We start from the raw sequence: 14,664 nt of genomic DNA, 5'->3' as shown, positions 1-14,664 counted from the left end.
CAGGGAAGTCCCAATGAAGGAAAGTTTTTTGATAGTGTTGTTCTGGTTTTTAATATCCTTGCTGATTTTCTGTCTATTCTATTTATTACTTAGAAGAAAGGTCTCTAAGTATAATTGTTGATTTATCTGCTTTGCTTTCAGTTCTATCAATTTTTCCTGCATGTATTTTGAAGCTTTGCTCTTAGATACATACAGATTTACAGTTGTTATGACTTCTTGGTGATTTAATTTTTATTAAATTAATGCCATGGTAATTCTCCTTGTTCTACAGTCTGCTTTGTCTGATATTAACATAGCTTGTGATTAGTGGTTTCATCAGGTATCTTTTCCCATTCTTTTTACCTGTATATATTAATTCTATTTAAAGTGGTTTTCTTGTAGACAGCGTATAGTTAGTTCCTAGGTTTGTGTTTTAAAATCTAACCATTTCCATCTTATAATAGCTGTTTTAGACCCTTTACATTTAATGTAATTATTGATATGGTTAGATTTTGATTTGCTGTTTTATTGTTTTCTGTTTGATGTCTCTGGTTTGGTTTTTTTGTTGTTTTCTCCCCCACACACCCCACAGCCCTTGCTCTGTTTTAGTATTCTGTTTTATCTTTATGTTTAGTTCTTTTAGTGGTTGATCTTAGTTCCCCTTACCTAAGAATGTATTTCGCTTTCATTCCTGAAGGGTATTTTCACTGGATCTAGAATTTTAGCTTGACATTTCTTTCTTTCAGCACTTAAAAAATGTTCTGCTGTCTTCTAGCCTCTGTTATTTATGATGAAAACTCCAGTCATTTGAATTGTTCTTCCCTTATACATAATGTATCATTATAATCTATCTTCTTTCAAGATTTATTCTTTATCTTTGGTTTTGAGCAGTTTGATTCTGTGGTTATGTTAACTGTAGTTAGCAGTTATGTCTAGTTGTAGCTTTCTCTGAGTTTATCCTGTTTCAGTTTTACTAAGCTTCTTGAATTTGCCAATTTATGACTTTTATCACATTTGGGGAGTTTTAGCTCTTAGTTCATCAAATATTTGTCCGCATCAATCTCTTCTCTTTCTGGACTCTCATAAAAAGAATGTTAGACCTTTTGATATTGTCACCCAGGAACTTGTGGCTCTGATTACTTCCTTAAAAATTAATTTTTTTCTTTAGTTCAGATTGGATAATTTCTATTGATCTACACACAAATTCACTGACTCCTCATTCTTTATTCCTTCATTCTGCTATTAAGCTCATACACTGAATTTTTTATTTAAGTTATATTTTTCAGTACTATAATTTCCTGTTGGTCTTTTTATACTGATTATTTCTCTGCTGAAAACTTACTTTTCCTTTCATTTCAAGTCTGTTTGTCCTGCGTCATGGAGTATGGTTCTAGTAGTTTAAAGTCTTTTAATTATTCTACCATCTGAGTAACCTTGGGATTGGATTCTCTTGGTTTTCTTTGAGAATCTTTTGAAAGATTGTTTTTCTTTCAAGAATTTTTCTTTGAGAATCTTTGAGAATTCAAAGATTTTCTTTGAGAATCTTTGAAATGTTCCTGTTTGTTGTATCTCTAGTAATTTTAGAATGTGTCCTGGATATTTTGAATATTATGTTATAAGATTTTGAGAATCTTTGAGAATCTTTGAAATGTTCCTGTTTGTTGTATCTCTAGTAATTTTAGAATGTGTCCTGGATATTTTGAATATTATAAGATTTTTGAGGTCTTATTAAAAATCCTCTATAGAGAATTTTGAATTTTGAATCCTTGAGATTTTTGGTGTTAGTAGGCAATCAACTCAGTTAAATTCAGTTCACAAGTCCCAGTCTGTTTTCTGTGTGGCTGTCCCTCTACTGTCAGTTTAGTTTTTAAAGGCTTTGCATTATTAACCAGGTCTCTTTCACATGTGTGTCAAACAAGGGCAAGTCTGGGACACAAGTGAAGGTCTGCACCATAGTTTAGTTCTCAAAGCCTATGCTATGCCGTCTTTCCATATATGTGCCACTCAAGCCTGAGTCTGGGATTTCATACATAAATTTAGGGTATCTCTCTCTCCATTTTCCTCCTCTCCATGATTTCTTCCAAACTTTGTGACTCCTGGGGGCCTCTTCTTTCCTTTTTTTTTTTTTTTTTGGTACACTGACTAGAAAGCCAGGATTTTGGCATCCCTGTGCTGTCACACACATTCTGCAATTAGGTCTGTTTCTGGTGCTGAAAATAATACTTTTTGGATCATAGAGGTACATATTCTCAGTTCTTCTGGTCAGAGAGAAGGGTTTTCTCTTGGAGTTGTAGGTTCTTGCCCAACTGCCACCACTGTAGGAATGCCTCTTCATGACCAGGGCTTAGGTAAAGGGCAGAAGAGCAAAAAGAATAATTAAAAAGAGGGAATTCCCCTCAACATTTTCCATCCCACAGGGTCCTCCTTCCTTATCCTGTGGCCAGAAGGTCTTGGAGCTTTTTGTGTCCATGCTCACTGTATGTTTCTATGATTGAGCTATTTTCAAGTCTAAGCCCAGAAATAAGAGATGGGAAAAAACAGGAAGCTCACCACCATATAAATCGTTCTTCAAGTTCTGATTTCCTTCTCCTATATGTCTGCTGTTACTTTTCAGAAATCTGAGATAGTTGCTTTATGTATCATGTTTTTACTTGTAATCAGTTTTTATTTGTAATCAGTGAGAGAGAGAGAGAGGATGAAATATGCTTAGTCCATTTAAGCCAGAAGTAGAACACACAATGATGAATTTAACAGGCAGCCCAGATATAATTTTTATTTGGTTTTGATACAATGCAATATTTAATAGCATATCTGTTTTTTAAATTGTCATTTAAAGGATTTTACAGCTTGGAAGGGACCTTAAAAGCAACCCAGTCCAAGTCCATCGTTTTACAGAACATAAAATAAGAGTTTACATGATTTGCCCATGGTTACACCATTAGTTAACAGCATTATAATTGTGAATTGAATTATAATTGTGTTTGAATTATAATTGTGTTTCTGTCCATTGTTCTTTGTGTACACTTCAGCTACAAATTAATTTGCATTCCCTAAGGCCTTACTGGCAAAGTCTTGAATTTAAAGTTTATCAAAAATTGTTCATACTGGGGCTTCCCTTGTCACGCAGTGGTTGAGAGTCCGCCTGCCGATGCAGGGGACACGGGTTCGTGCCCCAGTCCGGGAAGATCCCACATGCTGCGGAGCGGCTGGGCCCGTGAGCCATGGCCGCTGAGCCTGCGCGTCCGGAGCCTGTGCTCCGCAACAGGAGAGGCCACAACAGTGAGAGGCCCGCATATCGCAAAAAAAAAATTGTTCATACTGTAGCAAATATGTATTTGGATCATTGAATATAGACTATTACTGAAATTAAAATTAACAGTTCATATTCTGAGTGTTCTATTTTACATGGAGATAAAAGTATAAGGGTATATACACGACTATGGTTTGTTTATAAAGTATAAATTTGATACTACTGCATTGTTTTCCAGTTCTGCAACCATTGTCATATATGTCTATTACTCCCTGAGTTCATCCTATCCCATAGCTATAAAGGCAGTCTACATCCTGATAGTACCAAATTTAATTGAAGACTAACTTCTTTCCTGAGCTCCTGTTTCTATATTGAGTTTCCTACATTGCTACTTGAATTACTTTTAAGTAACACTTTCACTCCAGAACTCTTGACTTTCATTTTCCACCCCTACCCACGAAATTCTGCTTCCCTGTCTCATTAATGGTTACCCAGTTGCTCAGGCTCAAAACCTAAAAGCTAGCCAGTTCCTTTGTTCTCTTACTTTGTTTGTTTTTTTTTTTTTTTGCGGTACGCGGGCCTCTCACTGTCACAGTCTCTCCCGCCGCGGAGCACAGGCTCCGGACGCGCAGGCCCAGCGGCCACAGCTCACGGGCCCAGCCACTCCGCGGCACATGGGATCCTCCCGGACCGGGGCGTGAACCCACGCCCCCTGCATCGGCAGGCGGACTCTCAACCACTGCGCCACCAGGGAAGCCCTGTTCTCTTACTTTTCATAACCAATCTGTCAAATTCTGTCTGCTCAAATTCTGAAATCTCCCTAGAATTTATCAATTTCTCTTCATCATCATTGCCACCATTTTGTTTCCTGGATTCTTACCAGTAGCCCTCTAACATGACTTCATGTGACGATTGGAATGGTCATTTTAAACAAATTTGATTACATTCCTCCCTTAAGACTTCTTAATACCTTCCAGTGGGTTTTCACCGTAATCTATACTTAGTTTGCAAACCATGAATCAGAGGTCAGCAAACTTTTCTGTAAAAGGCAAACAAAGGAAGTATACATTTTAGGCTTTGTGGGCCATATGGCCTGTGTCACAGCTACCCAACTCTCTCATTGTAGTACAAAAACAGCCATAGACAATCTGTAAACAAATTTCTATGGTTGCATTCCAGTAAAACTATTTACAAAAACAAGTAGGCCAGATTTGGCGCACAGGCTGTAGTTTGACAACTGCTGACCGTTAATGATTGTTTGACCTCATTTTCTCTTAGTCTTTCCCTCATTCACTACATGCAAGCCATGCTGCTTCTTGCCATTCTTGGAACACACCAAGTCCATTTCCTTTTTGCAGTCTGCAGTTAACTTTCTCTGCATAGAGTACTCTTCCTGGGACTTTGATAGGTCATTTCTTAGTATTCAGGTCTTATATGTTACCTCCTGTGGCTTTTCTGCCCAGCCCTATCTAAAAGAATCACCTCATACCGTCTCCCACCTGACCCTCATCACACTATTTTCTTCAAAGCACTTGCTACTACTTATAATTGTCATTTTTCTATTTGTTTTTCTTCACCTACAAGAATATAAGCTCCATGAGAACAGGGACCTTACCTGCCTTGTTCACTGCTGCATTTCTACACTTACATGAGTTACTGACTCATGGTCGGAGTGTAATAATTATTTGTTGAATGATTTCATTTTTATGTGTATAAATTTTGTGACTTTTGAATTTATAACAACCTTGTAGAAAATAGATCTGGCATGTTTAGAGGGAAATTGATTTAGAAAATGTTCTTAATTTTTTGTTTCTAAGCGATACTCTTTTTTTCTTTTTTTGTTGGGGGTCATGAATATAGATCTGAAGAGGAATGACTATACACCTGACAAAATTATATTTCCTCAGGATGAGCCTTCTGATTTGACTCTTCAGCCTGGAAATTCCACCAAAGAATCAGAATCAACTAATTCTATTCGTCTGATGTTATAATATTACTGAATCATTGGTTTTGCCTACATCTCACAAAAATGTTACTGTCACTTTTCATTTAGGAGGGAACTGTTTGGTAATAAAGAAAAGCGTGTGCTAATTGAATATGCTGAACTGGCACATTTAAAAGGTCAATATTCTTTTGACCTGATTAGATTAGTCGGGAACTCCCTATACAATACAGCTGGCAGCTGTTAAATTTTAAAGGTAAAGAAAAATTAGTATTTATAACTTTTTAAAGGGCTCTTTTTAACAGAGGATTTCATTTGACTTTGTTCTGATGAGGGTAATACCCTCTCTTCATGTGGTGCAATACCATTAACCAAAGTTAGGTGTCCGTGCAGATTTTATTGGCAGCTGGTTTACTGCCATTCAGCTAGCAAAATGAAGAAATCACCCAGTCTTTTGGTTAAATGGCAGTCAGGTGTCTTCCTCAGTGTGTTTCAGTGTGTTCAGTGATGATGTCACTAGTGCCCAGCTAGATGCTTGTTGTTTCCCATCTCATGGGAAAGGAGATGGCTTGTTACAATTCTAGATCTACAGGGATATAGAAAGCCCAAGCAGAAAACCATTTTCTAAGAGGGACCTTATGAATCAGGGTTAGGCTCCTATTTAAAAGGTAGAGCCAGTTTTTTCGTTAAATAGAGCCCAAATTGTGCAAAGTATTAGTGTTTTTTTTTTTTTTTAAACATTGTTAAGTAGAAGAAAGCCATGGTAGACTGGTATAACCTAAATATATCAAAGGAGAAACTTAACTCACTGTCCAAGAGAAGTTACCCTGTGAGAAAAGTTAAAGTGCTTTTTTCTTATCATATCTACTATAGTTACAACTTGGAAGTTACATACTTCTCAAAAGATTTTATTGACCAGTATATCAAATCAGAATGTAAACATGAATTCTTGCATATATTTAAAATTGTGTAGGAACATCTGAACATGAATATTGTTTGTGGTACTTAAGAAATTGAATTGGATTATCATTTTGTGATGTTGGGAGATTGCAATGCAACTTTATGCCAATAAAATGTAACTTAACTGCCCCAGATATTGTTGAATACTCAACAACAAGAAAAGCTTTCAATCTGTCTGAAGTACTGTGCTTTGACTATTTTTCTTTCTTTTTTTTTCCCCTAGGTACTAATTTTAATTTTTATTTGGGAGGGAGCAGTGTAAATCTTATATGTATTCAGTAGTGTATCTCATAGATACAGACAAGGGAAAAAGAGATAAGCTGTTCAAATAGTGTTTAATATTGATGGGGGGGAGAAAGAAAAAATGTATTAAAGATATTATACAATATACATTTTGTATGTCATTAAATCTTTAAAAGAAATTAAATAAATTTATTCTTGTTTAAAGATGTTTTACTGAGTATAATCATTCTGAAAAATTAATATTTTCACTGTTAATTTTTTTTCAGAATATCAGGTTCTTTTCAAATGAACCAATTGTATGCCTGTGCATTTTGATCTCCTGTCCTGTACAGTGTTTAAAGTGATCTTGATTTCCTACTGTGTTTTTAGTTATTTATTTTTGGATCTGTTTCTTGTTATGTCAGAAAAGAGGGATATGAATTGTCTACTGATATTTAATATTTTGTTGATTATTTTCACATGATAATAATAGTAGTTGAGGGCTTCCCTGGTGGCTCAGTGGTTAAGAATCTGCCTGCCAATGCAACGGACGTGGGTTCAAGCCCTGGTCCGGGAAGTTCCCACATGCTGCGGAGCAACGAAGCCCGTGAGCCGCAACTACTGAGCCTGCACTCTAGAGCCCGCGAGCCACAACTACGGACGCCCGCATGCCTAGAGCCCGTGCTCCGCAACAAGAGAAGCCACTGCAATGAGAAGCCCGCACACCACAATGAAGGGTAGCCCCCGCTCGCCGCAACTGGAGAAAGCACGCACACAGCAAGGAAGACTAAACGCAGCCAAAAATAAATAAAATTAATTAATTTAAAAACAAATAATAATAATAGTAGTTAAACACTTATTTAGTACTTAATATGTGTCATGTACTATTCTAAGTACTTCACATACATTAACCCTTTTAATCCTTTATGAAATAGGTATTATTATTATCTGTGATGCTGATTAGAAGATCACAGCATTAGGTAAAGTAACTTTCCTCAGATTCTTATACTTAGTAAGTAGCAGCACTAGAATTTGAACACAGGCAGATAGGCTTTTTTGTTTGTTTGTTTTTTTATTCTGTAAGTTCTTATTAGTCATCAATTTTATACACATCAGTGTATACATGTCAATCCCAATCGTCCAATTCAGCACACCATGATCCGCACCCCACCACGGTTTTCCCCCGTTGATGTCCATACGTTTGTTCTCTACATCTGTGTCTCAACTTGTGCCCTGCAAACTGGTTCATCCATACCATTTTTCTAGCTTCCACATACATGCGTTAATATATGATATTTGTTTTTCTCTTTCTGACTTACTTCACTCTGTGTGAAAATCCCTAGATCCATCCACGTTGCAACAAATGACTCAATTTCATTCTTTTTTATGGCTGAGTAATATTCCATTGTATATAGGTACCACATCTTCTTTATCCATTCATCTGTCGATAGGCATTTAGGTTGCTTCCATGACCTAGCTATTGTAAATAGTGCTGCAATGAACATTGGGGTGTATGTGTCTTTTTGATCTATGGTTTTCTCTAGGTATATGCCCAGTGGTGGGATTGCTGGATCATATGGTAATTCTATTTTTAGTTTTTTAAGGAACCTCCATACTGTTCTCCCTAGTGGCTGTATGAATTTACATTCCCACCATCAGTGCAAGAGGGTTCCCTTTTCTCCACACCCTCTCCAGCATTTGTTGTTTGTAGATTTTCTGATGATAGCCATTCTAACTGCTGTGAGGTGATACCTCATTGTAGTTTTGATTTGCATTCCTCTAATAATCAGTGATGTTGAGCAGCTTTTCATGTGCTTCTTGGCCATCTGTATGTCTTCTTTGGAGAAATGTGTATTTATGTCTTCTGCCCATTTTTGGATTGGGTTGTTCGTTTCTTTAATATGGAGCTGCATGTGCTATTTATATATTTTGGAGATTAATCCTTTGTCCGTTGATTCGTTTGCAAATATTTTCTCCCATTCTGAGGGTTGTCTTTTCATCTTGTTTATAGTTTCCTTTGCTGTGCAAAAGCTTTTAACTTTCATTAGGTCCCATTTGTTTATTCTTGGTTTTATTTCCATTACTCTAGGAGGTGGGTCAAAAAAGATCTTGCTGTGATTTATGTCAAAGAGTGTTCTTCCTATGTTTTCCTCTAAGAGTTTTAGAGTGTTTGGTCTTACATTTAGGTCTCGAATCCACTTTGAGTTTACTTTTGTGTTTGGTGTTAGGGAGTATTCTAGTTTCATTCTTTTACATGTAGCTGTCCAGTTGTCCCAGCACCACTTATTGAAGAGACTGTCTTTTCTCCATTGTATATCCTTGCCTCCATTTTCATAGATTAGTTGACCATAAGTGTGTTTATCTCTGGGCTTTCTATCTTGTTCCATTGATCTATGTTTCTGTTTATGTGCCAGTACAATATTGTCTTGATTACTATAGCTTTGTAGTATAGTCTGAAGTCAGGGAGTCCGATTCCTCCAGCTCCATTTTTTTCCCTGAACACTGCTGTGACTATTCGGGGTATTTTATGTCTCCATACAAATTTTAAGATGATTTGTTCTAGTTCCATAAAAAATGCCATTAGTAATTTCATAGGAATTGCATTGAATCTGTAGATTGCTTTGGGTAGTGTAGTCATTTTCACAGTATTGATTCTTCCAATCCAAGAACATGGTGTATCTCTCCATCTGTTGGTATCATCTTTAATTTCTTTCATCAGTGTCTTATAGTTTTCTGCATACAGGTCTTTTGTTTCCCTAGGTAGGTTTATTCCTAGATATTTTATTCTTTTTGTTGCAATGGTAAATGGGAGTGTTTCCATAATTTCTCTTTCAGATTTTTCATCATTAGTGTATAGGAATGCAAGAGATTTCTGTGCATTAATTTTGTATCCTGCAACTTTACCAAATTCATTGATTAGCTCTAGTAGTTTTCTGGTGGCATTTTTAGGATTCTCTATGTATAGTATCATGTCATCTGCAAACAGTGACAGTTTTACTTCTTTTCCAATTTGTATTCCTTTTATTTCTTTTTCTTCTCTGATTGCCATGGCTAGGACTTCCAAAACTATGTTGAATAATAGTGGTGAGTGTGGACATCCTTGTCTCGTTCCTGATCTGAGAGGAAATGCTTTCAGGTTTTCACCATTGAGAATGATGTTTGCTATGGGTTTGTCCTATATGGCCTTCATTATGTTGAGGTAGGTTCCCTCTATGCCCACTTTCTGGAGAGTTTTTATCATAAAAGGGTGTTGAATTTTTCAAAAGCTTTTTCTGCATCTATTGAGATGACCATATGGTTTTTATTCAACTTGTTAATATGGTGTATCACATTGATTGATTTGCCTATATTGAATCCTTGCATCCCTGGGATAAAACCCACTTGATCATGGTGTATGATCCTTTTAATGTGTTGTTGGATTCTGTTTGCTAGTATTTTGCTGAGGATTTTTGCATGTATATTCATCAGTGATATTAGTCTGTAATTTTCTTTTTTTGTAGTGTCTTTGGTTTTGGTATCAGGGTGATGGTGGCTTCATAGAATGAGTTTGGGAGTGTTCCTTCCTGTGCAATTTTTTGGAAGAGTTTGAGAAGGATGGGTGTTAGCTCTTCTCTAAATGTTTGATAGAATTCAGTTATGAAGCCATCTGGTCCTGGACTTTTGTTTGTTGGAAGATTTTTATTCACAGTTTCAATTTCATTACTTGTGATTGGTCTGTTCGTATTTTCTGTTTCTTCCTGGTTCAGTCTTGGAAGGTTATACCTTTGTAAGAATTTGTCCATTTCTTCCAGGTTGTCCATTTTATTGGCATACAGTTGCTTGTAGTAGTCTCTTAGGATGCTTTGTATTTCTGCGGTGTCTGTTGTAACTTCTCCTTTTTCATTTCTACTTTTATTGATTTGAGTCCTCTCCTTCTTTTTCTCGATGAGTCTGGCTAATGGTTTATCAATTTTGTTTATCTTCTCAAAGAACCAGCTTTTAGTTTTATTGATCTTTGCTATTGTTTTTTTGTTTGTATTTCATTTATTTCTGCTCTGATCTTTATGATTTCTTTCCTTCTGCTAATTTTGGGTTTTGTTTGTTCTTCTTTCTCTAGTTCCTTTAGGTGTAAAGTTAGATTGTTTACTGAGATTTTTCTTGTTTCTTGAGGTAGGCTTGTATAACTATAAACTTCCCTCTTAGAACTGCTTTTGCTGCATCCCATAGGTTTTGATTCATTGTGCTTTCATTGTCATTTGTCTCTAGGTATTTTTTGATTTCCTCTTTGATTTCTTCAGTGATCTCTTGTTTATTTAGTAAAGTATTATTTAGCCTCCATGTGTTTGTGTTTTTTACAGTTTTTTCCCTGTAATTCATTTCTAATCATAGCGTTGTGGTCAGAAAAGATGCTGATATGATTTCAGTTTTCTTAAATTTACTGAGGCTTGATTTGTGACCCAAGGTGTGGCCTATCCTGGAGAATGTTCTATGCACACTTGAGAAGGAAGTGTAATCTGCTGTTTTTGGATGGAATGTCTTATAAATATCAATTAAATCTATCTGGTCTGTTGTGTCATTTAAAGCTTCTGTTTCCTTATTTATTTTCATTTTGGATGATCTGGTCCATTGGTGTAAGTGAGGTGTTAAAGTCCCTCACTATTACTGTGTTACTGTAGATTTCCTCTTTTATAGCTGTTAGCAGTTGCCTTTTGTACTGAGGTGCTCCTATGTTGGGTGCATGTATGTTTATAATTGTTACATCTTCTTCTTGGATTGATCCCTTGATCATTATGTAGAGTCCTTCGTTGTATCTTGTAACGTTCTTTATTTTAATGTGTATTTTATCTGATATGAGTATAGCTACTCCAGCTTTCTTTTGATTCTCATTTGCATGGAATACCTTTTTCCATCCCCTCACTTTCAGTCTGTTTGTGTCCCTAGGTCTGAAGTGGGTCTCTTGTAGACAGCATATAGATGGGTCTTGTTTTTGTATCCATTCAGCAAGCCTGTGTCTTTTGGTTGGAGTATTTAATCCATTCATGTTTAAGGTAATTTTCGATATGTATGTTACTATGACCATTTTCTGAATTGTTTTGGGTTTGTTTTTGTAGGTCCTTTTCTTCTCTTGTGTTTCCCGCTTACAGAAGTTCCTTTAGCATTTGCTGTAGAGCTGGTTTGGTGGTGCTGAATTCTGTTAGCTTTTGCTTGTCTGTAAACCTTTTGATTTCTCCATCGAATCTGAATGATATCCTTGCCGGGTAGAGTAATCTTGGTTGTAAGTTCTTCCCTTTCATCACTTTAAGTATATCATGCCACTCCCTTGTGGCTTGTAGAGTTTCTGGTGAGACATCAGATGGTAACCTCATGGAGTTCCCTTGTATGTTATTTGTCGTTTTTCCCTTTCTGCTTTCAATAATTTTTCTTTGTCTTTAATTTTTGCCAATTTGATTATTATGTGTCTCGGCATGTTTCTTCTTGGGTTTATCCTGTATAGGACTGCGCTTCCTGGACTTGGGTGGCTGTTTCCTTTCCCATGTTAGGGAAGTTTTCGACTATAATCTCTTCAAAGATTTTCTCGGGTCCTTTCTTCTCCTTCTGGGACCCCTGTAATGCGAATGTTGTTGACTTTAGTGTTGTTCCAGAGGTCTCTTAGGCTTTCTTCATTTCTTTTCTTTCTTTTTTCTTTATTCTGTTCTGCAGCAGTGAATTCCACCATTCTGTCTTCCAGGTCACTTATCCATTCTTCTGCCTCAGTTATTCTGGTATTGATTCCTTCTAGTATAGTTTTCATTTCAGTTATTGTATTGTTCATCTCTGTTTATTTGTTCTTTAATTCTTCTAGGTCTTTGTTCAACATTTCTTGCATCTTCTCGATCTTTGCCTCCATTCTTTTTCTGAGGTCCTGGATCATCTTCATTATCATTATTCTGAATTCTCTTTCTGGAAGGTTGCTGATCTCCACTTCATTTAGTTGTTTTTCTGGGGTTTTATCTTGTTCTTTCATCTGGTACATAGCCCTCTGCCTTTTCATCTTGTCTATCTTTATGGGAATGTGTTTTTTGTTCCACAGCCTGCAAGATTTTAGTTCTTCTTGCTTTTGCTCTCTCCCCTCTGGTGGATGAGCGGCAGATAGGCTTTTATCTATGCTTTTAAGCCCCGTGCCGTATTAACTTTCAAGCGTAATGACCAATGATGATTTCTGTACCAGTTCCTAGTCACTTTTCTGAAACAGATTTACTCCATTAACTTTTTTTGTTAATTGTAGAAAGTAACAGTTTACCTGAAAACCACATTTCTCATTCCAAAGAAGTGTTGTTTTTAGATTACTCAAGTTCATTATTACTCCATGGTCTGAAAGTGTCATTTACTTTAATCTCTTTAACATTTCTTGTCAGTCTCATCCTACTTAGAACAGAGCTCCACCTCTTTACCAAATATTACTTCATAAAATATCTTCTGCAGATGTTCTCTAATAATGTGCCTTCCTTGGTCTGGTGGTATATGTGAGCCACTATTATTTTAAAAGTAATGCACGTTGATTGTATTGGAACATATGGAAACAATTTTAAATGTAAAGAAAAATATAGAATTACCCTCCTTTTTGACCTTTAAGTTGAACTATGTTGCTTTCATAGTTACCATGTGTCTTTATACCCCATTAGACTGTACAATTCACAGAGGAAAGGACCCTTAAGATTTTTTGCTCCTGTAGCACCCACCACCTTGTATACCACATGGCCTTGTGACAGACATTTTGTAAAAATAATTGAGTTTTTAAGTGTTTTTCCACAATATCAAACTTTCTCTTGAAGATAGATCAAAATGATACCATCTTGTGTATTTATGTAGACAAGGCAGAAGCACCCAGTGCAGACCCAGCTGTTTATCACAAGAGAGATGAAATAATTATTTGCAGGAAGGGGCGCATCTATGGGCAGGGAGGGATTTTTGAGTACTCCTTGTTTACCACATCTGTTCTGATTGTTTCCTAGCTAGATTTCACACAAGGCATCTGTATTTGAGGAACCCAGTTCCTCAGATCTGTCACAGTTAAACACCTAGTTAAATACTCAGTAATTTTATATTGGAATAAAACTACTCACCCACTATGTGTGTCTCTCAAAACTAGATTGTCTGTGTTACCAACAAAGAGTTGTCTTATTTTTGTATTTCCCTTGGATCCTTGCTGGATTTTGTAGCATACAATATAGGTAATCAATAAGTACGTATTGAAGAAGTACCACAGAAGATTTCCAATATTAGATGATCTGTGAGCTTTTTCTTAGGAGAAATCCCAAGGTAAGGTTCTGATCCTCTCTGGAATATGTTTTCCTCCTTCTAGGCCTTTTGGAAATTCCTCAAAGCAGAGTTTCTTCCTGGGTTTCTTGATTCTACCTTATTGGGCATGAGAGGGGTGGGAAAGGGTATGGTTATTCTTCAGAAAAGCGACATGCGCCAGTTTACAGTAAACAGTACTTTTCATCAGGGTACTTTCTTTCATGCACTGTCCCACCCCACATTTAGCTCTCACCCTTGTTTTTTCATTGGAATTTGTTTGGAGTCCTGCATTATGGAACTACATGTTTTAGTATATGTTTCTAAAATACAGGAACTGTAGTATCTTCACATCTAAAAAACTTAAGTTACTTAATATCAGATAATATAGTCATTCTCAAAAAATATTTTTTATAATTTGCTTGAATCAGGACCCAGATAAGATTCATGTTTTGCAGTTGCTTGATTTGTCTTTAAATTTTCTTTTAATATATAGGTTTCTCCTCCCACCTTTTTTCTTCCAGTTTATTTTTTGAAGAACCAGCTCATTCATTCTAAAAAGTTTCCCACATAAAAGGTTTTGCTGATTATTTCCTTAGTTGTCATTTTATGTTTATGTTTCCTGTATATGCCATAAACTAGTTGTTATGTTTAGCGGCTTGGTCAAATTCAAGATTGATGTTTTGAGAAGGATGCTTCGTTGGTTGTGGTGTGTACTTCCACTAGGAGACACAGGTCTTGTCTTTTTGGTGGTCATTGCTTAGATGTATTAATTAGGTCAGTGGTTCTCAAAGTGGACCATAGACCCTGAGAGTCCCCAGGACACTTTCACGGGGCGTACAAGGTCAAAACTCCTCATAACTCTAAGTTATTATTTACCTTTTTCAATGTGTTGAAAGTTTTATTGATGTAGCAAAATTATTGATGGGTAAAGCTGCTGGACCTTAGCATGAATCAAGACAGTAGCACCAAACTGTACTATTGTTCATTATAGTCTTCACTTTCATGCCACAGTTTTTCTTAAAAAGTTCATTTCAATTTTTAATTAATCTTGACC

General features: G+C 36.3%; 1 protein-coding gene across 4 annotated transcripts in view; it reads left to right on the top strand.

Moving 5' to 3' along the window:
* The window catches only part of TRPM7 (transient receptor potential cation channel subfamily M member 7), a 120,948-nt gene extending 114,370 nt beyond the window's left edge, over positions 1-6,578 (top strand). For 3 of the 4 annotated variants that reach the window (XM_067746824.1, XM_067746819.1, XM_067746811.1), the window contains one exon: positions 5,090-6,578. In XM_067746824.1, coding sequence (XP_067602925.1) covers positions 5,090-5,220 — 131 coding nt within the window. In that variant the 3' untranslated portion in view covers positions 5,221-6,578. The remainder of the gene's footprint in view (positions 1-5,089) is intronic. The other variant, XM_067746830.1, reaches the window with a different exon arrangement.
* The last annotated feature ends 8,086 nt before the right edge of the window (positions 6,579-14,664 follow it).

Source organism: Pseudorca crassidens, chromosome 1, assembly GCF_039906515.1.
Source record: "Pseudorca crassidens isolate mPseCra1 chromosome 1, mPseCra1.hap1, whole genome shotgun sequence".
NCBI classification, from domain to species: Eukaryota; Metazoa; Chordata; class Mammalia; order Artiodactyla; family Delphinidae; genus Pseudorca; species Pseudorca crassidens.
This window is presented reverse-complemented; position numbering and strand designations above follow the sequence as displayed.